This window comes from Scomber japonicus, chromosome 9 (assembly GCF_027409825.1).
Source record: "Scomber japonicus isolate fScoJap1 chromosome 9, fScoJap1.pri, whole genome shotgun sequence".
NCBI lineage: Eukaryota > Metazoa > Chordata > Actinopteri > Scombriformes > Scombridae > Scomber > Scomber japonicus.
In genome coordinates, this window is record NC_070586.1 from 21,461,894 (window position 1) to 21,488,864 (window position 26,971).

At 42.4% G+C, this 26,971-nt stretch overlaps 1 protein-coding gene across 11 annotated transcripts; it reads left to right on the forward strand.

The window, feature by feature from the left end:
* Positions 1–465: 465 nt before the first annotated feature.
* ebf2 (EBF transcription factor 2) lies at positions 466–26,971 on the forward strand. 11 transcript variants are annotated; one of them, XM_053324842.1, is made up of 17 exons: positions 466–599; positions 2,374–2,530; positions 4,109–4,172; positions 5,766–5,821; positions 5,948–6,021; positions 7,370–7,438; positions 22,068–22,149; positions 23,645–23,786; positions 23,923–23,925; positions 24,882–25,012; positions 25,232–25,358; positions 25,475–25,563; positions 25,683–25,748; positions 26,041–26,215; positions 26,306–26,488; positions 26,593–26,763; positions 26,943–26,971. In XM_053324842.1, exons 1-17 carry the CDS (start codon positions 466–468, stop codon positions 26,969–26,971), a joined length of 1,752 nt encoding a protein of 583 aa, XP_053180817.1. The 11 variants fall into 11 exon arrangements, with proteins under 11 accessions (XP_053180817.1, XP_053180815.1, XP_053180819.1 ...); XM_053324840.1 differs by lacking the exon at positions 23,923–23,925; XM_053324844.1 differs by lacking the exon at positions 23,923–23,925 and having other exon boundaries at positions 26,306–26,461; positions 26,620–26,763.

A 26,971-nucleotide genomic window follows, 5' to 3' on the forward strand; every position in this document is an offset into this window, starting at 1 on the left:
AGCAGAGAGTCTCATTCATGCTTCAAGACAGCGGTTCACTGCAAGCTTCCTGGCTCTCGGATCAACTGTTTTGATCCGATCTGGCCTTTTTGTCAAAGGAAGACTTTCTGCACATACATCCTAAGAAGATTTTTGAGACAGACGCGCTCTGAACTGTCCGAGGAGTTGAACCCACCGAGCAGGTGATCTTTTGCGACGCTGGAGATTTGCACTTGGACGATGCTTGCAATCGGTAGGGGAATATAATTGGCAACATCGTTTCAGCCTTAAAAGAAAGCCCGAGTGGATCTTTTACTGATACACCTTTTAAAACATCACACAGCACCGCTCAAAGCTCATTTCTCTTGTGGCGCTCTGCAGGAGCGCAGCGCCTTGGTGTGGACCTTCTGTTGTTTGCCAAAGTGCTTTAGTGCTTCAGTTTCTTAAGTTCAAAAAAGTGCACTCACCGAACAGGACAGGGCTTAAATGTTCGGGATCCAGGAGCATCTGATACGAGAAGCGAGCGGATTAAAAGAGAGAACTCTTGGAGAGGAGATGGATCCAGTCCGGTCGTGGGTGCGTAATGTCGGGGTTGTGGACGCGAACGTAGCGGCGCAAAGGTACAGTATAAACCCAGCTGATCTATTGACAACACCGTTACACCAGAGCTACTCATGAATGTGTTGATATAATCAGCTGTGTTCAAGCTTATCAGAGGCCTGGCAAGATTTATTTTCATGTTCAGTATAATGAGCGTTTTATCCTGTGTGAACATTTGACCAAAGAACAGACATGTATTCAGAAAAGAGCTGCAAACTACTTGTTGCAAAAGATGACACGAGTCCCCTTTAAAGGTCAATGACCCCAAACTTTTAAAACATAATTTTGAAATTAAGAAAGAAAAACATTTTTTAAGAACAGGAAACTTCTGACTTTGTGCACAGAATGAGAACAAACTAATATCACACGAAAATTGCCTTTGTGTAAAATATTAATTTACTAAATGAATTTATTAAATTCTAGATAAATTATCTATTTGACAAAACTAAATATATTTTGCAGGAAAACGACTTTATTTGATGCTTTCCATGCAGCTAAAAAACTCACCGGCCACACGTTTGACTTAAATTTGTATGAACAGAAATAACAGTTTTCATGATCAGTCAGACTGCATCTTCTCACAGACTGTTTTTCACATTCCTCCCGGAGAACAATCATCCTCTTCTCATTTTTAATTTCTTCGTCAGGACACAAACACCTATGTGTTCACGTGTCAGTCTGATTGCTTCCAAAGTTGAGAAAACATTATTTAGGCTACCTGATCAGGAACAGCGTTTTACATCAAACATCTTTTAAAGAAGGCAACAAGTTAATTAGTATAATGCACAGATTCATAGACATAAAATATAACAAAATGAATGGGCTATTTATGTAAAATAGTAGCGTGATTGTTTTTAGGATATTTGACAAAATAGATATTTTATGGACGTTAAAATAATTAGAAATGTCTGCATTAAAGTGATTTTGTTTCAGGCTTTTTTGACCTTTGGTAAAATGTTTACTGCTGTCGTGAAAAAATTGCAATATACACAATTTAGAGTTTTTTGAGAAGATGCAAAACTCTCTATTTTAGACCGAAGTTGAATTCGCAGAAATGTACTGTACACACTCTCTGTGTAGTTTAAAAAAAAATAATCCTGCACGTTTCTTCTTCTTTGTTTGACTTGAGATAATCTACCCGGAGTCTCTTTAGATGAGACTAAATATTTAGTTTATTGAAAATAAACCGTTTTCAATTTTCTATAAAAGAAGCTCCAGCAGCAGTCTCAGCAAAAACGCTGATTCAATTAAATTCTGTTCACTTTTCAGTATTCAAGCTTAAACATACTCTCAACAAGTTTTGCCTATTTTGCATGATTTAGACCCTTTTGGGAAGGTGAACAAAAGCCTCTAAGATTGGGGGAAATAAACAATTTATGAAATCATGTTTAGATTATTTTATTTCATTTTTAAGGGAAATGTAGCAATGAATTGATATATGAATGAACTGGAGGCCTTAACACTTGATAAAGAAAAGGTTTGTAACCAAGGTGTAATAAATACACTATTTACAACTATAACAAGCTTTGATATTTCAGTAAGTCTAATATATCTTAGGTGCATATTATTTTATTTTTCATGAGTTATCTGCACTGGTTTCTAGTTTTTATTTGTTATTTATATTTCTTTGACAATTTTAAAAAAACAATTATGGATTATACACTTGTTAGATGTTATCAATAAGCCTTATATTGAGCAGTACAAAACTCCATATGGTTTACTGAACACACAAATGTCTCTAACATCATGAATTCAAGGCTGAGAGCTGACTGTCTCTTCCTGTTGTGTCCTCAGTGGAGTTGCCCTTTCAAGAGCTCATTTTGAGAAGCAGCCGCCTTCCAATCTCCGCAAGTCCAACTTCTTCCACTTTGTCCTGGCGCTCTATGACAGACACGGCCAACCTGTGGAGGTGGAGAGGACTGCATTTGTGGACTTTGTTGAGCATGACAAGGTGTGCAAGTGTATTTTGATCTTTTGCTTAATGTATATTTGAGTACATGTGTTGCCAAATCACTGTGTAGTTTTCATCAGCACAGTTACATTTTTAAATGTCTAACAGCAATCACCTAAAGCAATATTTGCTGAAACAACTACATATCCGTAATATACAGTGTTCCAGATGCAACCAGGTGCTCAACTTGATCTCCCACATCCCCAGTAAAGCCAAGCATATTGAACAGCTGACGGCTACATGTTTACACAAGCTTTACCCTCAATGAGCTGATGATGTGGGATTGAAAAAGAATATCTAATGACTAATTAGCAGCTTGCCTCATTAGGAGGACATCACTACTTTTTAAAATGCAAATTATGCTTGCTCCTGTTAAGTTATACAGTGAACTAATCATCAAAGTCTCTTTTCCTTCATGCCCCCCCTCCCCACTGTAAACACTGCTGTTGGGGGGGGGGGGGGGGGGGAATTCCGCAGGTTGGACAAGACCAAAATTAGACAGAGACTTAGAGGGAGCCTTATGCCCAGTGTTGATGGATGCTTTTGCCTTGTGGTGAGGGTAGCATGAGTCTCCTAAACTGGCCACAACTATCCTCTGTGAGAAAGACAAGAGGACTACATCCTGTCAACTGAAGTTCAAACATAGTTTTACTCTGAATGTCAGGGAGGGAGGGAGGGAGGGAGAGGGCGGGCGGCAGTGCTAATGCCAGGGCTGAAAGCTGTCAGTGTGTTCCACTGGGTTCATTTTCTGCATGGTTACCCTGGCATCTGTTTTTGCTTTGTAATTATGCAGAGGTAGAGCGATGGCACGGCAAAAATAAATGTTCCTCTGTGTATATTTACAAAACTTATGAAGCCAGGCATCAATCTATCTCCTGATATTGCATTCTGAGCTGTGTTACCTCCTAACTTATCTTCATGCATCTTAATTTCTTCTTCTTCTTCCCACCTTACAACTGCCTCCTTTTTCCCAGTTTCTCTACTTTCCCCCAACCTCCGCGTTATTTCTCCTCTTTTCTTGCTCTCGTCTCTGTGATGCCAGCCTCCTGGGTTATTGGACCAGAGAGCATTCCTTTGAGACCACTTAGAAAGACCAGTAGAGGTAGAAGAAGAGAAAGAAAAGGGGGAGAGAAGGAAGAAGTGAGAGGGTAGCGGAGAGCCTGGGGGAAGGAGGGATAACGGAAAGGAAGTTTTTCTGTCAAGGTCGACTGCTGCTCAGTCTCACATACAGTACTTTCCACTCGCTGAAACACACGCACACATGCACATATTCTACCTAACTGCAGCGAGGGCCATTGAATTTAATCTCAAGGTTTTAGTAGTTCGTATCAGACATGATAGTTCAACCCCTACACAGAACATCCGACTCAAGGTTAAGCACCAGGCTTATGAGCACAACACGAGGTCCCACATGGGTTCTGAGCCAACAACCCTCTGATCTCTGCCAGGGAAGGGCATGCTGCAGGATTAGGAAAGACTCACTGTGCTTAACATTTTGCCGGGATGCCCAGTTGGACTTATCTGTGCCCCCAACGTGCTTAACTGCATTTGTCTGTTTGTCTGTCCTCTCTTTCTAAGGAGCAGACGGGAGAAAAGACCAACAACGGCACGCACTACAAGCTGCAGCTTCTCTACAGCAATGGTGAGTACACCCTAACACTTAGAGGTGTCTAATTTGATGACTCAGACCACGACGCTGAGCCCCACGTATAAAAGGAGTCGAGAGAGGTTACGAGTGACACCAGTGCTCTAACATGATATGTACCTTTCCACTTAAGTAATCATCTCTGCCTTACCTCGCCTCTCTTCTCCGAGCTTACAAATTACTTTCCACTCGTCACCTAATCACTAGGTTTGTACAACTCAGCGTTCAGCTCTTCGAGAAGTCACTCCTGGGCCCTAATATGAGAAAACGAGGTACATGTTGCTACCCCAACTACCCCCCTCTTCCCCCCTCCATCAACCCCCCCCCAACTCCTACAACCCCCCATGGTGCTTCCACATCAGATCGGGGATGCACAGAGAAATTTGGTTCCCATGAGCCACTGCTGCCCCTACTCTGCCATCGCAGTGGCACCCATGGGAGAGAAGATAAAAGACATTTTCCAGAGCAACCCCCTCATACACACATTCACACACATGAACATGCAAGCACACCAAAAGCACTTCCTCTACATAGCCTCCTCTCATCCCCCTTCCCCCAAGCAATATCAAAGGCATCTCAATCGAGACTTTGATGAGAGGAACACATTTTAAAAGCGATACTCTCCAAAGTCTCTGTAAAAAAAAAAAAAAAAAACCTGGGGTAATGCACTCTTCTCCTAAGTCACAATTCATTACATGTCGTTTCCTGCTCTTGTGTGATTTACAGTAGAGGCTTTAACGCATCCAGAGATCCAGGTGTCTCTGGAAGTTTCACACCTGATTACAATAGAGGCCAGAAACTGTGGAAAGACCATAATTGCTCTTCAATTAAACACATCAAACTTTGTTTCTCATGCCAATCAGTTCCCATTTTACCTGTTGGCATGTTACTGTCTCCAGTCAGTAGATTACACTTTGAGGATAAGTTGAGATTTAACACAGAAATAACCACAAAAAGAAGAACCTGACAATCGTGAGAATCTGGTTGTAAATTCTGTCCCTCAAAACAGAACATGACTAATAATCATCAAACATCAAATAACTCTCAATCCCCTCAGAAACCATCAGAGAGAAAATATGAGTTGCATGCCAATCTTATTCCTCCATGTTGGCTGGACAGAGTTCAATGCTTTTTCTGAGAGATTGTCCAGAGTTTGAGGGGGGAAAAATTATGTCATAAATCTTTCCATTTTATTTTGAGAATCATCAGCGCTATGTACTCTTTATCAACTGGTTACAGTGGATCGAAGTACAGTTTCAGTTGCTATTAACCGATTTATGTATTGGTTATATAGTATTTTGCAAATAGATGGAACCGAATCAGCCTTAATTTACTATTGTCTTGTGCTGCATAAGATATCTGCAAAAAATCAATAGTCTTTTTTCTCTATTCTTAGTTTCCATTTATATAGCGTTCTTTGGAAACAGGCCTTTGGACATTAGCAGACACCATAAATGCTGTTATCCATTGCATTGGATAATTGCTGTGTAATTTTCTATGTAAGCTACATTACATCCATTTCAAATAAGCATGAAAATGCAACATTGTTTTCCTTTAAAAAATGTGCGTTTTATGCTTTTCATTGTGCAGGTGTTCGTACAGAGCAGGATCTTTATGCACGACTTATTGACTCTGTCACCAAACAGGTTGGTAAACTCAAGCCTTCTTGAAGGGATTCAACATTCAATGATGTAAGCACATTTACAACACGAGTCTAATTGATTTTATATGAAACTGAATCTGTTCCATTGGTCCTTATTTCTCCCTCACAGCCCATATCATATGAGGGACAAAACAAAAATCCTGAAATGTGCAGAGTTCTGCTCACACATGAGGTTATGTGCAGGTGAGTCAACCACACACCCACACACACACATACACACACACACATTCAAATCTTCACCCAGAGGGACGAAATCCAAATATCCATTACTCTCCTTCACTATGCTTTGTCTCACTCAGCTTGAAATGTGGTTTTTGGGATGTCGCTTGGGGCTCTACTTTTTGAAAATCAGTCTGTGGTTCAACTGTAAGTCTAGCCTGTCTGTCAGCATCCTTGTTACAGTGGTAGCCCCCCACTGCTTTCTGCTGTAACGCAGCATGTCCCTGGCCAGCTCCTGTTTCTTCTTGGAGCTCCACTTTCTCTGGTCTGGAGTTTTGCAGCCAGACCTCAGCTGACATCACCAGACTTTAGTGGAAAGAACTCACCTTTCGCTCAACTAAGTTTAACTGCAAGCATTTCTGTTTAGCTGAGACATCATGGTTGAACTTTGTCAATGTGTGATGACAGTGAGAGAGTTGTTGAAAAATTTGAGTCTACCTTTATGGTCCAGTATTGATGACCAAAGGGTTTAATGGTAGTGTATTAAGAAAAAGGTAACCACAGAGGTACAGAGGTATGGATGGAGTAGAGAGTGATCTGGAAGTGGGGCAGTGACCCAGGATTTGAGGGCAACAGTGGGAAGAATAGGGGGCTGGGACATGAGGCGAGGGGCTAAGACGGAGTGGGCTTTGCCATTGTGTAGCCAGCAGATGCCCGAATGTGACTCACAGCTGGCTAATAACAGAGCCGAAGAGGCAGAGGGCAAGCGTCACAGCTGGGGAGTGAGGCCGTCTGACAGGGGGGCGGAGGGGGGCAGGGCAGGGCCAAGCTGGGACACGAGAGGGGTGAGGCGAGGTGTAGGGGTGGCAGATGGTTAGGGGTGGGGGCACTTTTGTTATGCAGTGAAGGGGATTTTGGTGGGGAGGGGGGCTGGGTGGCCAGCAGGCTCCTCGGACAGGACTGCTGACGAATGGTAGGATGTTATGGGACGGTGTGTGTGTGTGTGTGTGTGTGTGTGTGTGTGTGTGTGTGTGTGTGTGCGCAATGAGGCTGCGTGGGGGTTGAGTTTGATTTTGAAATCAATGTGACAGATTGCCTGGCTGGCTTTTCACTTTTGAATGGTCTCTCACTGTTTGTAGGGTGTGTTGTTGTACCTTTTTTTCCTCTTTTATTCTTTTGTCTATTCTTCCCCTCCCCTCTCATGCCTCCTTTGTGTGCTCCTGGATCTTGGCCGACTGCGGGGCAGAGTAGTCTGGGCCTGTGGATGTGGATGGGCCAGACAAATGATGGCTCCTCCTGTTTAATTTGTTGTTGCCCCCCCCCCGCCCCCTTCACTGACTTTTTCCTCTTGTTGTATTTTCTGCCCACTCAGCCGCTGTTGTGAGAAGAAAAGTTGCGGCAACCGGAATGAGACGCCCTCTGACCCAGTCATCATTGACAGGTAACAAGATCAAATCACATCTCACACTATGTCCACCACCTCAAACAAGCACCTCTTCATCCTTTTTGTGTTCAGATTGCCCTTTCTTTGTGTGTGCACCTACACACTCACACACATTGACAGAGCTGGTCTGGTGTAAAGACAAAGATCCTGTGCTGAGATCTCACCAATCAGCCAGTAAAAATAGAGTCTGCAGTGAGAGGAGTAGACGCTCCAGCTACAATACATGCATGGATGTATAGGCATATCTGCAGGAGAGAGTGTAATGTCTGATATATGTTTATAGTAGTCATAGTTTTTCTACCATGTCAGTTTACACTGCATCAATGCAAGCAAGCCGTGATATAAAGTGCATAGTATCTTTGTCCACGTCTGTCTCCCATGTGTTTTTGGTCAGTTCCCTATTTATCTGTTGATCTATCTTCAGCCTTATGGGATCTGTTTCAGTTTGGTCACTCATTACCAGCCAGCGTTGCACCTGAAACCACCAAAAGCGTAGATATCTTTTTATCAGAAGCATGTGGATCTTTCAGGCTCACATATGTAGTGAATGTTCACCCTGACAGCCAGTTATCAGGCTCAAAGGTGAATGGCCATAGTGTAATCAGCGTGTGTGAGGGACTTCACGTCCGAGGGATTTCGGAGGTCTCATACTGTCAGCCTGGCATTAACCAGTGTGATGAATGCTTATAAGCAGACTGCATGTGAAATACTTTCTCTGTGATGTCATAGACGCAACTTTCATCACCTCTCACTCTCACTCTCTCCTCTCCTTCCTTCTCCCTTCTATCCTTTTCCCCTCTACAATTGTCTGTCTAGAAAACACTCACTTCATATATGTCAAGGACCCTTTTCTTTCCCCTCCTCAGTTCAAGCTGGCTGACTGTTGACAGTGTGTCTCTAAGGATCTCTGCTGAAGATAGTTTTCATATAACGGAAAAATTGGGCTGTTGTCTTTTGAATTTTCCCAGAATACCTTGGAGCAGCTGCTTTTCTCATTCGCCTTAGCGCATTACTCTTCCAATAACTCCCTCCACACCCCTTTATACTTCCTGCTAACATGACTAAACCTCTTCGAAATTTGTTTGTAAGTAGCTTGGTGGAGTGCTGGTGCTGGTGCTATATCTCTTTGTGACTCATTGTGTATGTGTGTATGTGTGTATGTGTGTGTGTGTGTGTGTGTGTGTGTGTGTGTGTGTGTGCAGGCTGGTGTGCGGCTGTGAGGATTGATTTAAATGGAATCATTGACCTACTGTACTCTCTAATCACACTGGGCATATCCCGTCCTGATGGAGGCTTCTCCCTCTTGACTGGCCCGCGAAATCCTCTCCTCAGGGAGCGGCCTATTAGCAGGCAGTTAATTTCTGATAAGCCAATGGAATTTTGCGTGGCCCTGTGCCCTTTTATTCCACCTCATGTGCACTTTCTCATTTCGCTCTCTCTATGTACACCACACACTGAAAAAAGTGAGAAAGTCAAAAGATTGACAGGGTAAGATGTGAGTGTGTGTTCTGAGCATGTTAACGCTGTTGGTGTGTACACAAATGGATGGTTCTTTTTATGTGTGTGTGGATCCTTGTGTGTTTATTTATGTATGTGTATGAATGTATGTGCGATTGTCTATGTGTCTCTGTGACCCCTAATCTGACCTTTTCCCCAGTCACTGCTTGGGTCTTAAATTATTCATGTGTGTATGTGTGTGTGCCGCCTACGTGTGTGTGTGCAGTTGTGTGTGTATGTGTGTGTGGAGGAGGCAGTCTGTTTCTGTGGCTGCAGTAATCAACCTCCTGCTCCCAGCCTCAACACCTGTTCTCCAATTAACATTCAGCGTGCTGGGGCCCACTCACTCTTATTGCCCAGCCATTGCTTTCTACCCTTTTTCTTCCCCCTTTTCTCTTTTTTCTCTCAATCTCAGCCCCTTGCTCCCTTCGTGCCCGCCTCAGCTTGTATCAGTGCTTCTGCACACCCGTCTCCCTCTTCTTGTCTCTTGGTGCCTCACATGCTCCTACTGTGCACTCACTACCTCACTCCCTATTGCTTAGTTCACCTTCTCCTCTTCTTTTTCCTTTACATTACCATCTCCTCCACACACCACCCCCACCTCCCTTTCCTTTAGCCTGTCTAATTTTGCCATAATTAGGCAGTGTCATTAGGACACCTACCCAAGCACAAGGGAGTTTGCAATTCCCCAAACAGCCCAAACCCCCTCTTTTCTAATCTCCTTTCCATATTGTTTCAGTTTTCTCTCCCCCTTCTCCTGCTGCTGCTGTTGCTGCGCCCTCCTCCCCTTCTCCCTAATCCCGATTTGAGTGAAAGGAAAGAGAGGAGATCACAGCTGATCCATAAGGAGGGGTGAAGGGATTGAGGGGTGGAGGGACCGAGGGATGAAGAGGGCAAGGGCAGTCGTTGACAAAGAGATGACTCTTAAGTTGCCTATGGGAGCGAATTATCTAATGCCCTGCCGCCTGCTGTGTCTAATAGTTTTACAATTGTCTAATATTAACATTGGTGAACTGTTATACTTGCAGGCCTGATGTGACTTCTCTGTTTGGAGAATGTCACTTATCTTTGATTGATGGACTGGCTTGCCCAATGATTGGTTAGATGATTGATCAATAGACAGATAGAATGATTGATTCCTTGGGGCTTATCACCATAAATCTTCACTAACTGTTCAAACTCGTGTGTTCTTGAAAATTAAGGTTTTAGTGACTTTTTTCTTTTGCAGTTTATTATGAGTCATATTTATAGTTGGTCTTTACATACTGTATATTTAATATTTTATGGGAGCTGTTGAACAATTAGTTATGAAACAATTATCAGTTCAATTGGTTGGTCGACTGACCACAACGATTTTGATGATCAATTGATAGAAAAGGGTCACTTATCAAGAAAAAACAAAAACAAAAACAAATGCTTGCTCCAAACTAAGAATTTGTTGCTTTTCTCCATTTTTTATCTTTGGATTTGAATCAATTAACCCCATCAATAATCAACATATCAATAGAATGAAAATTATAATAATCCCTACAGACAATACTGGTGCTTTTCACTCATCTATGATTCGTTTTCTGTGAAAAGCTCCTCTGCTTTGAGAATTTCTCTACCCAGATCAGCTAATGGCGATATTATTGCCATGCTGACCTCTGACCTCTAAGAACTTATATTGGTTCTGGGCCAAAGCTGGCCTCTGTATTTATGAGTGAACCATGGGTTTACAATGGAGACTAGCAGATGTCAGTATTAGTATTAGTAAGAAAGGACTGTGCGGTTTGGATGGGAGGGGTCAGTGCTCAGCGGGTGTGCATGCTTTTATATTTGGCTAAGAAACAGAGATCAATAGCTGGTCATAAGGAGTGTGTGGAGGGATCCATCGTAAGGTAAGAGCCTGGTGGGGTGGGGATGGAGGAGGGGTGGAGATGATCAATGGCAAGCACTATCTCACTAATTGATCGTGTTTCCAAGAGGGGTCTTTTTTAACAAGCCAGCGCTCAGAGAAAAGAAGAATAATCAATAGGAATTTTCCAATGTTGTCAATATGGCTCTTCCCTCCCCCAGACTCAAAATAAGCTCACAAAGACTCATTTAAGTTTTGAAAACCAAAATTCAAAACAAAACCTTCACTTGGCATTTTTCTGCTGTCTCTGGCTTTTAAAGAACTAATTTTGCACTCTGAGTTTATAATATTACCACCAATCATTAGTTGTCGTAGGCGATGGCTTTACTTCAGACGCTCAGCTCCAAGAGGAATCCATTACTCTTAATCTTAGGTTGCGGGTTGTATTGATCCGTTTGTAGTCTTGGTTCTAGTTATGTGTATGTACCACAGGTTTGTTTTCAACTAGTCAGTGTGGTCTTTTCCCCCCACAGTCTCCTAATCAATGTTTTAGTTTCAACTTAATTACAACAATCCCTAGTTAAATTTTTATTGTTACAGTTATTATTTGTTAATCCCACAGTATATTTTTTATGCAAAAATACACCTTAAAGTACTTTAAACAGAGTCTCAGTTTGGCAGTGCAGTAAAACTTTCTCTTCTTTAAGGATTAAAACTGTCTGGACAGTTTGACAATAAACTATTCAAAAATCATTTGTTGCTGTATGTAAATGTCTAGTCTCAGCCACAGCGGTGTCTCAGAGAGGCAGTCTGACCATCTGTTTCAATGTTATTCTGTCCACCTGCTTGTGCCTGCCTGTCTTAAACTAATTTTTTTTAAGAAGGAACTCTTTATGATGAAGCGTGCCACTTCCCTTTCTGCTTCTGAATGGCGTTTTTTGTTACCATCTACCTGTTTTCTCAGCAGGCTGGATAGTTTCTGTGTGTACTTGTAATGGTGGGGAACACCGACCTCCTCATTCTTCAGCTGTAGCCAAAAAGAAAATACAAGCTGCAAGTCTTTGGGAAAGGAACATTAAACTATCAGCCAAAGAATAAATGCAGCAACATTTTTTGGACTGTGTCAGGGGTCGAATTCCTCCCCTTTCCCAGATGCATACTTAAGTACTGCCGCCAAGTCGCCCTGTTAGGTCATCATATATGCACATGAGAGTTTTATGTGTGAGACAACAATGTCATTTTGGGAGAGCGTTTCTCATACTCCCAGTTTAAGATTCTCCTGTAGCTGTAAAGTTAATCTGTCTGTTGATACTGGCATGCTGTACCTGTATTACCTTTTCAATCACACTGTTAAAAGATGGCTTTTCTGAAGGTTGGCAGAAGTGAAATAAGGATCACTGCTATGATTGGGGTGATTCCTAAATTACAGATGTCATTTCCATAATAAAGCATCCTACTTATCACCATGCCAAAAAATAATGACAAGCCAGTAAAATAGATTTGAGTTAATCATTTTCCTCCTGTTTCGATATATTTCACCCTGAAACAGTATGTTAGTGTGAGACCTCAGAAGTAGCTGAGGGACCGACTGCAAAGTGGGCCCTGACAATAACCATTAAGGGAGGAGGTGCACCCCCCCCCCCCCTCCATTCCAGGCTTTGGCCATAGAAAGAGCAGCTGATAATGCGGGCAAAGGTGATGCAAACGGACACTTAGATGAATCAGGAAAATATAGATACAATGTATAATTTTCTCATGTAAGCAATATTAAATCATAAGCTGTCCTAATGAAAATAATGGATGAGGTGGAGGCTGGAAAATCCATTTTGTTTGGTATTATGGTGTATTCTTACACTTATATCATGACCAATTACCAAGTTGTCATTCATACATTTCTCCAATTGTAGTCACGCATTACATTACTTTAGCATGAAATATATTGCCATGGTAACCTGGATTTAAAATACATTGTACACTGTGTTTAATGAATACCTTCTAGTTAATCAGTAAGTATTTTGTCCTGTCATTTTATATAGATGTTACATACAGTACAGCATATTAGCCTTGGTTTAAGCAAACTCAGCTTTACAATAGCTTGAATTCTCTCTGGAAAGCGTTTGGGTCGTAGAGTTGTTAGACTGCACTCACAATCATACACATCACAGTGACTCAGATATCCACGAATAAATTACCTGTCTGTCACACACACACACAAGCATACATGCACATAGACAAAGTCGGAGACACCGGTGCCTTCAGTCCGCTGTCACTGGTCTCTCCCTGGTGGACTAGTACTGGACAGTCCCTCCAGACCCCCTGTCAGCGAGCCCCTCAGGCAGGGGGCCAGGCAGCGTGGCGACAGGGCCCTGAGGCTCCAGTGCACACCGCCTCACACAGCCGAGCGGCACATAGGCTGGACCACTGAGCAGCTGGCACAGGACCATGGGGATGGCTCCTCCCTTGGGGCAATGCAAGGGGGAGAATGACACAAAGACAGACAGGGAGAGACGATGCAATGTCTCGAATATCAAAATCACTGACAGGTACTGCCTGAAACGGTGAGAGCCTCACTCAGAGTTAGAATGGTGAAAATGAGTTCAGGGACCTTTTGGGAGACTCAAGCTTTCTGCAATGTGGTCTCGTGAACTGGGAAGATCCTAGACTCCAGTGTGCACAGGAAGTGTATAATGAGTTGTAGGTTATGAGCTGAGTTTGTGTTTTGTCACCTTTGCTCTGCTTCGGCCAGTGTTGGCTGTCATGGCTTGAACCTTGACACAAGGAGTAGGCTTGGTTTGTTTTTTTTGAGAGCCTACAGAGGGGTCAGTCGGAAACAGAGAGCAGTGGAGAAATGTTTTGACAGGAAATGGGAATAGACTACCAATGGGCTAATGTGGAGGAACAGCAGGGGAACTTAGAGTGGGTGGGATGCAGAGAGGACAGAAGGGGGAAATTAGAAGTTTTGAATTGCAGCTCAATGATACTCTGAAAGGCCTTGTACTCCTAGAGTAGCTGGGACAAACCCTCCCATTTGTCTGGCCACTAATAGGGTTCACCTTTGGTTGAGCAGTGTAGAGATTAAGTAGGGGCACTCAGAGGATCACAAGGGGGAAGATTAGCATGATTTAAAGGGTACTTTAGACCAAAAGTAAGCGAGCGAGAGTGTGGTTATGTGTGTGTGACTTCAGATTTGCCTGTGTGTGAGTTTATTTTTCATGTGAAATTCCTGCAGTTGCCATTTATTTTGTAAGGGGATCTTGTAGTCAGTAGTATAATCAGGATCTCATGTGTTTGTTTGTTTGTGTGTGTGCGTATGTGTGTGTGTGTGTGTGTGTGTGTGTGTTTGGAGGAGGCAGTCTGGCAAAAGTCTTGTTTTAAAGTTAAGGTTAGTTCAGGGTTATGTTAAGGGTAGAGTTAGGGTAAGGATTAGGCATGTGGTGGTTTTAGGATGAGTCTCCAGGAAATGAATGCAAGTCAGTGTAACGTCCTCTGAAGTGAGTGCTGGAAACATGACTGTGTGTGTGCGTGTGTGTGTGTACATGTGTGGAGTCAGAGACAGTGGTATTTAGGAACAAGAGCTGTTTTCTTTAGCTGGATGCTGCTGCTGCTGCTGCTGCTGCTGCTGCTGCGTGCGTGTGTGTGTGTGTGTGTGTGTGTGTGTGTGTGTGTGTGTGTATGATTGGGTCCGGTCATCCTCTCCTGTAAAGGTCTTGAATTTCACTAATGACTTAACAATGCCCCCTGGTGCTCTGGCCGGCCCCAGAGGCCACCTTGTTTGTTTGTTTGTCTGTTTATCTGGAATCAGGACAGAACATACCTCTCAGGAGTTAGATTTCACTGAAATTCCCCCATCTTTCACTTTTTAAAAACCTTTCCTAACACTAATATTTGCCCATCTGCAGTATTTCTTAAATAAAATGTAATTAAGTATCCATATTGGCTAATGCCAGAGGCATCCTGTAGTCCATGGAAAAAAGAGTTGTGCAGATTCAGTTTTCATACAACAGATCTACATTTTAAAACATTTCTACAGACATTTTAATTACACAATGTTGATATAAGCAACATGATATGGTATAGACAGAGCGTGGGATAGACTTTTGAACCGAATTACATTATATAAACTGAAAACAAAGCAGAAATCATGACTGGTTCATCTGCTCTCTTTGAGACTGAATCATTTATGCAACAGATGTTGTGTTTAACTCATAGGAGAAAAAATACAAGTTAAAGGAAAACATAAACAGCTATTTAACTTTTGCTATGCCATTAGAATGTATTGGATGTGTGTATGTGTGAGTGTGTGTGTAATAGCCCTGATGAATCTGTCAGGGCTGAGGGCAGGGGGTGATGTGACTGCTGACAGGCTCCCAGCAGGCATGCTGAGAGCCCCAACAGTCTGCGTGCCCTCCTTCCAGTCCCCCTACCACCCAGCTCCCCTTTTCCTCTCCCAGTCCTCGGCTCCACACATTTGCTGTGTATTAGCCACGGACAGTAAATTACAGCACCCTGGACCTCTGAGCAATTCCATTCTCATCTCTTCACACGCCCCCCCCCCCTCCCTACAGCACCATTATCCAGCTCACCTTCTCTGCGTCTGTCTATCTTCCTCCTTTCTCTCATTTTGATCTGTTTTCCTTCCACTGTCTGTCATATTCGTCCTGGCTCTTAGACTCCCTCAACCCTGTCAGATTTCTCTCCCCTGTCTGTCTTTCTCTCACTTCTGTTATACTTCTCATCCTCCATTCTTCTATTGTGTCACGCTACACAGCGTTCCCTCCCTTACACATCCCCTCCGCTCCCCCTTTACTTTCTTACAAGCAGGTCCCTGTTGTCTAGGCTTCACAGGTTTCTCAGCCGCTTCTATCTCTTGTCCTCCTTCCTATCCCTCTCTCCCACCCTCTCCTTCTCTCTCCCGCTTTGCCCCCCCCCCCTCCCCGTCTTTCTGGAAACAGATGTTGTTTGTCAGATCTTATCATTACTGGCTAATTAAGAAGACATCTCTTCTCCTTCTGTTGTTGCTTCTCTTTCCTCTCCTCTCCCTCTCAGTGGCATCCATCCCAGATTCATTGTTCCTCTCCGAGAAAGGTTCGGGTCGAGCTTTGATATACACATGTTATTGGTAAATCTGATTAGTGGCTGATTGATTGAAAAAGCAAGATTAGTGTTAGTGTATTGCAGATGACCTCCTGGTATGTTTGAAATCTATTCAGCTGCAGAGTGTGCTCTGTGTCTCCATTTGACAGTTATGAGAGTATATTTTGAATCCTTGTCCCTCAGGAGTCACCAAGCATGCTGGGAGAGGTCAGACCACTGATGGGACTTCTATTCCCTGTCCTGGTTGTGAATTCATGTTCTCCTGACTCTGAATATCTATCCATATCCATCTATTTGGCAGGCTGACCGCAGTCCCATGTGGCCAAGCTTTGTATGCAATCTATGCTTTTGGCCAAGCTTGAGAGACTTAAACATTAATTCATTTTAAATAGTTAAAATGCACATTTAGCAGCTAGCGAGAGGCTATACAGTAAAACACTTTAGCACCCAGGAGAAACCTCACTGAAACACTTGAGTAGATCTTCCCATCATTTCACCTTCCTCCTCTCGGCCCTCTTTTCCTCTCAGCTTTACTGTGCCTCAGTCACTTTTGCGGTGGCAAGCCTGAAGGTTTTACAGCACTACCAAGCTCTATAAATCAGCGCTAGTGGTTTAAATGTTTGGCTTTGTCACAGTTCTCAAGTTTAGAGGCGGGGTGGGCCAGGTCTGAGGTTGCAGGGGTGAAGCCAGCCTGGGAGGCAACAGAGGAGAGGCCAGAGGGGCACAGCCAATCCACTGAGCAAATTCATACAGAGCTGAGTTCCCCCATGTGTGTGCTGTCTACCTGCAGTTGCTCTGCTCACTGGAAGGGTTTTGTATAATTTAATGTTTTCAGCATCAACACCAGAATTCTTTTTTTGGTACCTGGCTTACATGTTTTTCTACAAACCCATAGAAGCCAAAATTGACAAAATTAGGATTTAAATTAATACCTATTAAAGGCTACTAAACAAGACTACCAATCCGTCAAGGCTATTGTGGCTAACTTTTTCAATACTGAGTGCTCTGGAGACATTTGCAATAGCACCTAAAAAGTATTTTGAAAGTAGTTTGAAACCAGCCAGTCTGGGCTGGTTTGAGATGTGTGTCAACCTTGATACTAAACTGGTACTGGTGTCACATCAAGAAAGTGAAATATCTCTAATGGTTTAATGCATGACTGGATGTGCATTGTATTACAAAAAAAGGAGGAAAAGACTAACATGGAGACAGTTTGGCTGTATGTCATTTGCTGGTGAAAGACGAGTCAAGCCGATGCCAGAGATATCCCTGTATGTTTTAGGAGGGTGGAGATGGGGGGGGGGGGGACTGGGAGGCTAGTGTGAAAGGTCCTGTGGTGGTATGCGACAGAGGGGGTATCAGTTCGTGGAGGGTTTTCTGTGCCCCATTAGCAGTGTCAAAGGTCATGTGCCCCGGGTGTTAACCCTGGTGACCAGTCTAGCTTCCAGTCTGCCAGGGGACCCGGGTCCAGGGGTATTTATTACTACCCCCCTCCTCACCTCCCCCAAACACAGCTCTCCCAACGGAGGAAAACAAAACACCTCCATCCCTCCCCCTCAGCCGTTCTTCGGCCTGGGTACATGTACTAATTGGATGCATATCCATACACTGAAGCATGACGACCCATCTGTAGATTTGTGACTTGGCGTGAAACATTCTTAGGTCAACACTGGTTTATCCAAATCCTAGCCCAAAGCCGTGAACTGTTGCATGTTCTTGGCCCATTATTATTTGTTTTATTAAAAATCAGCAAGTATGTACTTGCATATGACTTTTTCGACTTTTGTTTTTGAGGCATCACTGTTATCATTTTGAATGATTCATTGTGCACACGTTTGCTTGCAAGTCAGTATTTGTTTTTATGTATTTTTCTGTGAACTGCATGTGAATTCATGTATGTGTGTGGTTGTGTGTGGCCCGTGTGCATGCGTGACATATGCATGCATACGTGCACATATATGGGCCTGCTGTATGAGTTAGTACTCTCAGTGTGTGAGTGTGGCAGAGGAAGGCCCTCAGCATGTCAGTATGTTTTAATGCTTCACATCTGGTTTCCTAATTTTCCTCCCTCCCTCCTGGCCCTCCCCTCAGTTCCCCTCCACCACGATGTCAGGACACTGTTTTGTTTTTTCTGGGTGATGTGGTGGGGGTGGTGGAGGGGATGTATGATGAGTGATGGCCCTGAATACAGGACATCAACAGTCTCCCTCTCTCTTCCTCTGTCTTTGCCTCTCCTCTTCTCCATCCTTCTGGTATTCAATCACTTCATATTTTTTCTTATTTATACTACTAGTATAAATTGTAGTATATATGAAAATTATGAAGACGAGCAACTCTTTTTTCTGTCTCCTCCTCACTGTCCTTGTTCCTCTCTACATCATTGCTTGTGTTGGAGTAGCAGGGCATGCTCATGTCTACTGAACAAAAATTATAGCTATATCTCCTCCTCTTCATTATTCTCAGTAAGTTTTTTCTACCATATTTGTATTTATGTATTACAGTATACATTTGTCATCTTTGGTGAAGTAAGTCATTTGGAAGGCTAGACCCCAAAAAAGGAGAAAATTGGAGTGGAGAAAGTTTTCTATCTGTACTGCTAACTAACTTGAACTCTTTGCTTTTTGCATCACATGCTTCAAGAGCCACTGCTAGTAAACCTTCATTTACAATGAGCGCAGAGGGTGATGTGTTTTATGTCTATGTGAAAAGGCAGTTTATGTCAACAATGATTAGTGCTGATGAATGCCTATGAACATTTTTGTTAGAGGTCCTGTGCTGCTTAGGTGCTCCCTTCATGATTAAGGCCATATGTAAAGTGTAGAGTGTAACACTTATGTGTACCAGATGCCGCAATGGACAGAAACGTGAAACTTAAGGACCACACTGAGGAGAGAAAAATTACAAAAAATGACATCTTTTCTATTGTGTCTTGTGTCACGACATGCCGGTTAATCGTTGCACTAGTTTTAGTTAAGCAAGTTGTCAACATTGGGGTAGTTGCCACATGCTGCGAGGTCTGTGTTTAGTCTTGGGAACTGAAGCAGATGCAGACAAAAGGGATCGGAGGCCTTGACAGAGATGCAGAAGTGAAGACAGAAAAGAAAAAACAGACTCCCTGTGGTTCCAGTGTGGAAAATGATCCCAAGGTTTAAGACTTGGGTCTATGTTTTGTTTGTGTTTCCTGGTTAAGTGTGTCTGTGGAGGTTAGATGTTGTGGAAGATAAAACTTGTTTTCAATTGCTGACCTCAGCAAACTGTGAAATTAAAGAATTTCTTACATTTCTCATCAATCTCAGACATAAAAAATCACGAGGAGCTAATTGTCAAGTTTTTGTGTCATATCAGTTGGTAATGTTATGCCAAAGGAAGCTTTTTCTTTTTTTCTATCAAGTTTTGCCCACAGTGAGGAGGCTCTCTGTAAATATTTTCCAAATTGACTTGCTACCTTTTTTCAATTGACAAAAAAAGATACATTATAGAGAACATAACAGTTTCATAATTGAAAAGGGTTCTGCATTTTGCATTATCTTTATATGTACTATGTTACTCATTTAACAGTGTGGTAGTCAAACAGATTCTCCACTGTACACATGCTTTATGGAATCAAATATTCTGTTAGTGTGCAGTACAAAGCCCATATTAAATATAAACACGCTAAAGCTAGTAGAGCTCTTTGAAAATAGCCTTTCTCTGCAATTTCCCTGTGACATGAAGATCACCTCCAATTCTTTGCATGTTCTCCTCGTCTCCTCCCTGTGGATGGGGAGGTGTGTGGGTGTATTACATTACCAAAACAAAAACAAACAACAGCAATATTAAACTTTTGCAACCACAATAGAGGAGGGGATAAAAAACAGAGGGTCCTCGACTTCTTATTAATTATGCAAGATTAGTCTAATTATAATTCAGCAAATGAATGTGTGGCAGAAGGTGCGAGGCGACGGGGCTGGGAGATTTGCATGTTAAGTGGGCAGGGGGAAGCGGCTAATGCATGCTAATATATGCGTCAATGTCTCGCTTTAATTTCAGCATTTGCAGCTGTGTGCGTCCGAACTGAGGGGGGTGAAAAGTTGACTCAATGGATTTTTGGGAGGGGGGCAAAGGTGGGGGTGTCAGTGTATTAGAGTGTGCATGCATGCATGTGAATGTGTGTTTCTGTGTTTCTGTGTGAGACATCTGGTGTCATACAAACAAGGAATGATGAGAAGAAGTCAACAAACAAGGTCAAGAACCCTCAGAAAGTGCACAAAGCCTGAGATGGATGTAGACAACCTCTCAATTAATGATTTCACTATCTGAGGCATTACTGCAGTTTTATCATGTCAGTCAGTCAAATGAGGAGTGACTGCTGGTTAGACAAAACTGTGGCCCATGTGCCGTTATGAATTGCCTCCTTATATATACCCTTATAGCCTTTAAAGATGAGCGATACTGTAAGAATCATTGCCCTGGATGAAATGTACGTAGAGCATGACCCTTAAAGGAGGCAGTAAAATAAAACAGAACATGATTATAGCCCTTGTCATGGTCAGGAAACTATAATTGTATACTCTATATTTCCTTTTACATTGTATATGTACTGATTTTAAATCATGTTAAACTAACACAACCTTAATGTCTAGTTGGCAAATAGAAGGAAGGATGACAAAGTCAGTAATCGAAGAGGAAAGAAATGGAAGGAGCAGGGAGAAGTGCAGATGTGCCCTTTTACATGTTTCCACTGTGAAATGAAGTCCAGTGCAACTTTAAAGTTGGAGGTCCGAACTATCACCGATTTCTGCCAAAAACAATATTGATTGTCCTCCGACGAAATAGCTCAAATCAAGAAATATTGGACACACTGTTGGAACTGAGACCTAGTTGCAAGCCAGGTCCTGTTCACAAGGGAGGAAGCTGGAGAGAGTGATGGAAGAATTGCAAGTAAAAGCTGACAGAATGAGGGAGAGATTAGTATTCGATGGGAGGGTTCAGGGCTGTGGGGCCAATATGAAGTTCCTCTCCAAACAACATCTCTCCATTAAGATGACTTATATTTTCAGAGAGTGCAGTGTGGGTGGGATTGGAGTTACCCATGTAGCCTAAAAACTGCTGCCTCCCTTTGCAGCATTTTTCTTCTGCACTGTTGTTGTTTGTTTAATTGGAACATTAATTTATGTGTTTTCATAGAAATTACAGAGTTGTCTTCTTTGTTAATTGAAGCGGGCATCTGGTTTGAGGGATCTATATTTGCCAATTGGCATAATTATATCACAATCATTCCCAAGCTCATTTCTCTTCTCTTTTGTTTTAACACACTTCTTCTACCTAATTTCTCTTCTCTGTGAGATTTCAGTGGATCTTCTCAGCCTTGACTGCACCTGCCCCCTTCATATTTTTTCCTGCATCCCACCTTGCCAAGTCTCTCTCCTCCCTTCTTTCTGTATTTCAGTGATGGAATGTGTTCTTGTTGTTGCCTTCTCTTTCCCATCTCTGCCTTTGCCTCTCAGCATGGGGACTTTGGGATTGCGGCAGAGCTGCGTTGCCATGGCAGCGGGCTGTGTTGCCGAACTGTGTACACCTGGGATTTGGAGTCTCTCCGTAGTCTCCTTCTCTCCCATTTATTCCACCTTTCTCTCAGGTTTTCTTTGGTGTAACTGAGGCTATCAGCACCCCTATCTCGCTCTCTTTATCTCTATCTCCACAGTCTATCACTCTCAAAAGTAAACTCACATATGTAATGAGACACATATACTTGAAAACTAAATTCATGTCCATACCAGTCCCTGTGCCTCTATCTGTACCTTCCTTTTTCCACCTCCTCATTTTACTTTCTTTGTAGTAATCTCTACTTCATTTCCTTCTCCATTCCCATGTGGGGGTTCAAATACAGCATTGCGGGATACCACGAGTCCCCTGAGTCCCGTGGCATACATCACTGTCTCTAGTTTACTTTGAAACACAGTAGTGCTTTTCACTGGACTGTGCTTCAAATTCTCATCACTTGATTTAAAGTGTAATAGCACTGACTTTAATACTATACTAAACAGCTGGGATTGATGTTGGCGCTATAATCATATAGATGTGCACGCACACATCATCCAAAAGACCTGTCTCTGAAAAATAATTAACGTCACTGTGTTTCTGAGAAAATAATCATATACATGACTCTTTTATGTGATTTCTCAGTTTCTGATGTACAAACATATGTCCCTTTTGCAGGTTCTTCTTGAAGTTTTTCCTGAAATGCAACCAGAATTGTCTGAAGACAGCAGGAAACCCGAGGGACATGAGGAGATTTCAGGTAAGAATAGGTGGAGAAAAAAAATGCATATCTGTGAGTCTGTGCTTGTGTGTGACCAGAAAGAGAGAATGTGATTACATGTGGTACTAAATATGTGAAACAAACTATAAAAAACATAGATTTCACAGTCATGCAAAACACACCACCTACATGCCTTCCCATTTGAATAAATTGTTCAATGATTATTTTCTTATCCGATCTGTATACATGGCATTTACACCAGTCTCCAATGAATCTTCCAATATCCAGAGACATAGAGGACAGAGAAAAAGGTGAAAGTTTAAAATCAATAAGGAATCAGAGAGACGGAAAGAAAAACGAAAGGAGTTAGATATGTGGGAGACCCGGTGGTGGGGTGCAGGAAATAGGTTGAGGTGTTTCAGGAAGTTGTCAAGAATTGAGTGATTGGCTCCAGATGGGGGAGGTCATGCTCCGTGACCCAGGAAGTGGTCACAGGGGACACTCCCGCCTCACTTCCTCTACCGTCTTTCAGCACCAGCGGCCTCAGTCTGGCATTCTCCTTCTCCCAGCTAACCCTGTCCCTTTCCCTTCTCCGAGCTCCCCCTGTCTTAGACCATGTTTGCTTTAGCTCCTACGATGTGACACATGCTGAGAAGTTATGAGCACACAGGCGCTCCAAGACTCTCATCTCTGGGTTAAAAGGTGATCAGAGCTGGACAGGAGTCTGCTGCTTGATCGATAATTTACAGTTATTTTTCTTTAGGTTCCCCTCCCTCTCCAGCACCTATAGCACATATGTTTTTTCTCCTTTTCTCTCCTGTGTTGCTTCACCTGCAAAATTACTGCCATGTGTTTATTTTAAGTGCGTGTACGGTTTTATCTTTGCTGTCTGATTTTCTATGAATTTCTACATATTTACGGTTTACTATTTAATTTAAGTACCGTTTCCACATTCCCTCTAATAAATGTGTTCATAAACACACACTTATTATCACTGTCAGTAATAGTATCATATCAACACTCATTAATATCCAAAGAGAAAAATACTACAAGTGTCGTCTCATTAATTATATATGTGTCATCCATGCGAGTCAGATGTGGAAAGGAACACACACATGCTGTGGCCAGAAAATCAAATTAGGGCCACTATATATCATCCACTACTTTAACGGCCGGCTAAAATGGGAGATTTGGTCCATATGTTTGGTGTCATTGAAGGATCAGGAGGAGACAACGATGAGCCTGCTGCATGCTGAATGAATCAAAAAGTTAGGCAAGAGGCAGTGGAGAGGCCATATGGAGACCTGATGGAGAGCTGTATGAGCAGTGTCATCACCAGAATACAGACACATTATGAAGACCCCAGTGATATCACATTACCTAATCAGAAATATTACTCTCACCTGTATTGTGAAGCAAATTGTTGTTCAGGGATTTTACTGTTGTAACCGGATATTGTGACTTGCTGTGTGCTGTCCAAGTCGTGCACATACACTCATGTATCTTCCTCTTTGCTCTATCCCTCTCCTTTCAGGTGGTCTTGTCCAGCACTGTGAGTGTGGACGGCCACGTCCTAGCAGTGTCTGACAATATGTTCGTCCACAACAACTCAAAACACGGTCGGAGAGCTCGCAGACTGGAGCCAGGCGAGTCAGCTGAGAATACTATGGAATATGGTGAGACACTGACACTGAAACACAGTGTCACACCTCATTTATCTTTTTTATTTCACTACGTGTCTGCTTCATCATTCACACTCAGAGATGTAGAACATACTGATCCAAGGCACTAGTCAGGCAAATAATATAGCAGCAGGTACTTGAGTTGACTAATGTCCATTCATAATCACCATTATATATCAAACATAAACAGTCATGCTACTGAGGTCATTAACTGAACAAATGAATGCATTAATTAAATTCTTGTCTTTACATACAACATAGATAATATCTTACCTTATATCCACATCTTTAAGCAGGAGAGAAAGTTTCCAGTTATGGTCACATTTATCTCTAAACCAAGAATGACATGTCAAATTTATGTGTGCAGTGGTGGAAAGTACCTAAATAAATTTAGTCAAGTATTCTTGTATCAAGCACAGTTTTAAGGTTCTTTAAAGTAATTTTAATTTCCTGCTATTCCAATACATGTCTGGGAAAATATTATACTTTTTACTCCACTAGATTTATCTCACAGTTGCGATCACCAGTAACCTTTATGAACATTTTGAATAGAAAACATATGATGGGCTCATAAAGTATGAGGCACTATTGTAGAATTAACTAACCAGCAGTATATACATGACTTCAAACAGGCTTTATAATACAATAACAGTACAGCTTACAAATGTATGTTTTACTACTACTAACACATTAATGTAATGTATATAATAACACAACACCCACAGGGGCCTTTTTTGTGTTAGTACTTTTACTTTTGATCCTTTTAACACATGATGCAATACATCTGTGTTAAGATTTAAATGGAAGACTTTTACTTGAAATTGAGTATCTTAAAACTGACTATTCTAACATCCTGTTCTTCATGCAGTTTATGGTGTTATTCATGGACAAAAGCCAAATCATGGATATAATTAATTCTAGCCATGAAATAATGTTACAAGCAGCTCTTGGCCTGAACAGTGCCTTGGAAGTTGTTTTTCACGAACCTTTCACACATTCCTCCAGAGACAGATGCACACTCTTTTTTTAGTACTTGTACATTCTGCATTGAATCCCTTGGAGTAACTCCTGCTTTGCTTTTCTGTCTAGCGACCCCATGTATCAAAGCCATCAGCCCAAGCGAGGGCTGGACCACTGGTGGGGCCATGGTCATTGTTATCGGGGAGAACTTCTTTGACGGGTTGCAGGTGGTGTTTGGCAGCATGCTGGTGTGGAGTGAGGTAGGGATTGTCTTCAAGACATCTCACTAATGATGTTACTGTTTCTTAGCATATTTTGAAATGATATATATAGCATATGACTTGTCTTATTATTTAGATGATTTATGGACAGTCCACACAAATTAATCTTTCCACATATGTTAACCCAAATATTTACAAGGCATAAGAGGAATCTTTTTTTTGCTGTTGTGTGACATGATTTCTGTGCTTTTCCCTCAGCTGATCACGCCGCATGCTATCCGAGTCCAGACACCCCCTCGCCACATTCCTGGGGTTGTGGAGGTCACACTGTCTTATAAATCTAAACAGTTTTGCAAGGGAGCACCCGGACGCTTCATCTACACAGGTGAGCAGAAAACTCATCATGCAGTTTTTTACACTTAACAATTAATCTTTTTAAATATCAGATTCTGATGACCTGTGACTGACATTTGATGTACTATACGTTTTTTTAAATTTTAGCCCTGAATGAGCCAACTATAGACTATGGTTTCCAGCGTCTTCAGAAGGTCATTCCCCGACATCCTGGTGACCCAGAAAAACTAGCCAAGGTGAGGAACTCCTAAATTAAAGGCCACATTTTGCACTTGATGGTTTTTCATATTTTTTCAGGAACTGTGTAAGCAACAGTCTGTTTAGGTCTTTCATTGTGATACATTTTCATTTGTAGGAAATCCTCCTGAAGAGAGCAGCAGATCTTGTGGAGGCCCTGTATGGAAATCCACACAGTAATCAGGTAAGCAGCTACAATTTTAGTACAATATCCCAAATATTTTAAAATTACAAATTGCTATACACAGAACATACTGATGCTGAAAAGACCACAACAGTTTTTTTTGCATGTTTTGGTCTATAAAATATAAAATGTGTATTGCTGATTATTTTTCAGAAAATTAGGTAATACATTCAGCTTTTGAGATTGTGTCAGGCCACAGATATATCACCGAAGTGTCATGTTAACAGCCTACCAATTGCATTATTAGCTGGCCTCTCTATGGATTTGTGACACTTTGTTGTGTCTCCTGTAGGACATGTTGCTGAAACGTGCCGCTGACATTGCTGAGGCACTCTACAGTGTTCCCCGTCCTCACAGTCAGCTGCAGGCGCTGCCCAGCTCACCAGCTCACGGCAGTGTCATGGGTCTCGGTTCCTATCCTTCTCAGTTAGGTGTCAGCATCGGGGAGCCAGTACAGAGCAGCCAAGGTGAGTAGAATAAGTCATAAATTGTGCACTACTTCAGTTTTGGCACTAATGAGGCTCAAATCCGACTGAAAATTTGGATTTCTCCTCCAGGTTACATTCGAAACTCCAGCAGCTTGTCTCCAAGGGGTTACCCCTCAGCCTCCACTCCTCAGCAGTCAAGTTATGGGGGCAGTGGAGGGATGACCGGGGGCTACGGTACAGTTCCCATGACCAGTCTAGGAGTTCCTGGCTCTCCTGGTTTCAGCAGTACCTCCCCCACAGGCTCTCCTTACAGTAAGAACTTATGTTCTTTCTAAATGTGCATATATTTGTGTGCTAACCTAGCAGTCTTTTGTGATACTCAGACTCGAGACTGATTGTTGCTCTCTGTTCTGCAGTAATGCCCTCCAGCCCTACCATACCAGGAAGCTCCAGCTCTTCATCATCTCTCTTGCCTTTCTCCTCCTTCCCGTCTGCTGCTAAACAGAAGAGTGCTTTTGCTCCTGTCCTCAGGCCCCAGGGCTCTCCCTCCCCTGCCTGCCCTGCCTCAGGGGGGAACAGCTTCAGAGGTAGCCATCCAACTCACTATCTGACCCCCCTCTCTGAACTTACGAATGCAGTCTAACCCCTTGTACTAACCACTCGAAAGCTTTGACTGAAGACAGAAAAAAGTTGCTGGATGTACTGTACATTAATGCAAGACCTGATTGATTAGAATCATAGATTTTGCATATTTTTTTCTCTCCAGCGATGACGGGCCTGGTTCCCCCGATGTAG

Excerpts from the sequence above, each read along its gene's own strand:
- ebf2 (XM_053324839.1), top strand. The coding sequence starts at position 466 with ATGTTCGGGATCCAGGAGCATCTGATACGAGAAGCGAGCGGATTAAAA. Across the intron at positions 6,022-7,369 it reads ACACATGAGGTTATGTGCAG|CCGCTGTTGTGAGAAGAAAA; the intron begins GTGAGTCAACCA and ends CTGCCCACTCAG. Across the intron at positions 25,359-25,474 it reads CGGACGCTTCATCTACACAG|CCCTGAATGAGCCAACTATA; the intron begins GTGAGCAGAAAA and ends TTTAAATTTTAG.